A 2,556-nucleotide genomic window follows, 5' to 3' on the forward strand; every position below is an offset into this window, starting at 1 on the left:
TAACTATACGTAATTCATTTAGCGAGTGAATTCTTATACATTTTGAATCTTCAATACAAATTTTCTTACGATATTTTCGGCATACCTCGTTTCAAGTTTTAAGCATCTAAAACGACACCAAAGACAATCAAACTAGCTAAGGTAAAAATTTAAAAGGAGGTCCGATATAAGAATTATGTCGGTTTAAATTTGATTCGGTTTCTCGCTTGTTTCTCTTGGTCCCACTACATAAGCCACATAAATGCGATTAAACTCATACTTCACTTCATAAGAAAGACTCAAGCCACAGCCAAAGCAAATAAAACATATGATACATTTAGAGATCAATAGAAACAAATTCAATATGATCAACGTACAAACGGACAGACTGTAGATTATTATACCACAACATAATCATATATTGTTCCTTTTCCTTGCTCTAGCGTTCAAGAGCTTCTTTATCACCCATATTCCGAAGAATACCGTGTGGATGAAGGCAAACAAAAAGCATAACAGTATCCATGCAAAGCACATGTAAGCTGTTGGAGCATTCACCCAGGAATCAGGCGACATCCAGGCTATCTCCTGTAAATAAGTAAGAGTCGTATAAAACAGGATGCAAGCACTTGCGAGATTAAGCACCCACAAACAGAACTTGTTCCGTAGAGAGATTCCACACAGAAACACTAGAGCAATCATCATTGAAACAACCATGATTATGGTATTATGTATCACGAATGTGGTGGAATTACCCATTACTACTTCTGTTTGAACTGCGTTTCCCAGAGGTCCATCATTAGAATTAATAAACGTTCCTCCTGGAGGGTGTAGCCCAGAATAGAATGATGTTCCTGCCACTAATATCGCTGCCAAAATCAGAATCCCACGTTGTTTCTCCAACCAATCTCCATTGTGATTCAGATACCACTTCCATACTCTTGACATGCATCCTAATTTGTGCTTGCTTTCCGGAATGGCAACTGCTTCTGAGGATTTGGATTCCGTTGAACTTTGAAATGGTCTAAGGGAATAGCTAACATCTTTAGCTCTCAGAAAGTTGGCTTCCATAAGTAAACTACGAATTTGTAATGCGCCGAGATCCTGTGGACAATGATCAAGAATATCAAGTGCTGTGAATCCATGTCCATTAACAATATTTCCAGCTGCTCTAACACTTGGTTTCTGAAGAAGATACGTAACAGTCTACACATATAATCATAAACATGAGCAATTCGACATTTACAGATGAGTCAAAAGTGATCTTAATTAAAAGCAAAGTTAAAACAAAACCTGGATCTGTTTATGAACAACAGCTAGGTGAAGGAGGGTGTTGTCATTGCAATCTGTGAGCTTCGCCAGCTCTTCATCATTCCATAGTTCAGACAGCAATTTCATGGCCTCAAAGCGATTCCATGAGATGCACGTATGCAAAATGGTCTCCCCGTTTCTTTGTAGCTCTTTACCAACATCTTTCTGAATCAGAAGTTTTATTATCTCTAATTGTTCATTCATGACAGCCAACTGCAGCGCTGTTCTTCCTTCTTGGTCGTGGAAACGCCATCCTTCAGGACTCATCACGTTCAGGAGTTCACATACAATCTCCACGTGGCCCTCGGTAGATGCCAAGTGGAGAGCTGTTCTTCTTTGCGAATCAACAGACATAGCGAGTTTCGGTTTTTTACGCACAAGAATCTTCACGAAATCGAGGTGGCCTCTCAAGGCTGCAATGTGCAATGGTGTTTCGCTGAAGCAGCTGAGTGGAATCCTGTCAAGAACAAACTCGTCCTCCTGGAGCAATGCATTAAGGAGTTGTACATTTCCTGTTAAGGATGCGTCGAACAGGTTTGGGTTCATTTTGTGTACTTTCTTCTGTGGAAAGTCGCCATATTTACATGTATATATTCGTGTACTTGTCTAAAGTAAACGTTGACCAGATGTTACAAAGTAAACTCACTGATTGCTTAACGCTATTATAACGTGTTTGTTTAAGTTGTATACATAATTTTTAGTAGATAATTAGATGGTATTCTCAAATTAGTCAATTACTCTGCGAGTAATAAAAAATACGCGTGAGAATTTGACTAATGATTGAAATGTGACGTTGTACAATATGAATATAATAGTTACTACTTTCTATAAATTATATTGAAATGTAACATTGAAACTTTCGTACGGATCTTAATTTTCGTATTCTAATAAAAAAAAATTTGGGTGATAGTGTGTTTTTATTATGCTTTCTAATATATAACTTTCAATCTATTAATTTTTAATTTTAAATTTTCGATTCTAATTATATTAAATTAATAATATTGAAAAATAAATAAATAAAATTAATATAGATTATAAGTTGATATTATTTATGTATTTATTTAAATTAGCTATTATAATTTTATATAACAAAAAATATTTCTTAATTAATAATTTACTTAAAATAATTTATTAATAATTTTTAGTTTTTTACTATAAAAGTTTAACTAATTTTGCAACCGTAGTTTCCACGAGTTAAAACTAATAAAATATAAAATCCTCAATAGAATAATTTTCCAAGGAAATGATAACTCAGACCAAAAAAAACAC

The 2,556-nt window shown here is 34.7% G+C and overlaps 1 protein-coding gene across 1 annotated transcript; it reads right to left on the reverse strand.

The window, feature by feature from the left end:
• Positions 1 to 208: 208 nt before the first annotated feature.
• LOC145050322 (uncharacterized) lies at positions 209 to 1,833 on the reverse strand. The gene is made up of 2 exons (XM_078998591.1): positions 1,270 to 1,833; positions 209 to 1,182 (listed from the first exon to the last, which is right to left on the reverse strand). The coding sequence occupies exons 1-2, from the start codon at positions 1,831 to 1,833 to the stop codon at positions 394 to 396; spliced, it is 1,353 nt and encodes a 450-aa protein (XP_078854717.1). The 3' UTR covers positions 209 to 393.
• Positions 1,834 to 2,556: the final 723 nt, after the last annotated feature.

The sequence above is a fragment of the Lactuca serriola genome, chromosome 5, assembly GCF_051521515.1.
Source record: "Lactuca serriola cultivar US96UC23 chromosome 5, Lser_US96UC23_V15, whole genome shotgun sequence".
Classification (NCBI taxonomy): domain Eukaryota; kingdom Viridiplantae; phylum Streptophyta; class Magnoliopsida; order Asterales; family Asteraceae; genus Lactuca; species Lactuca serriola.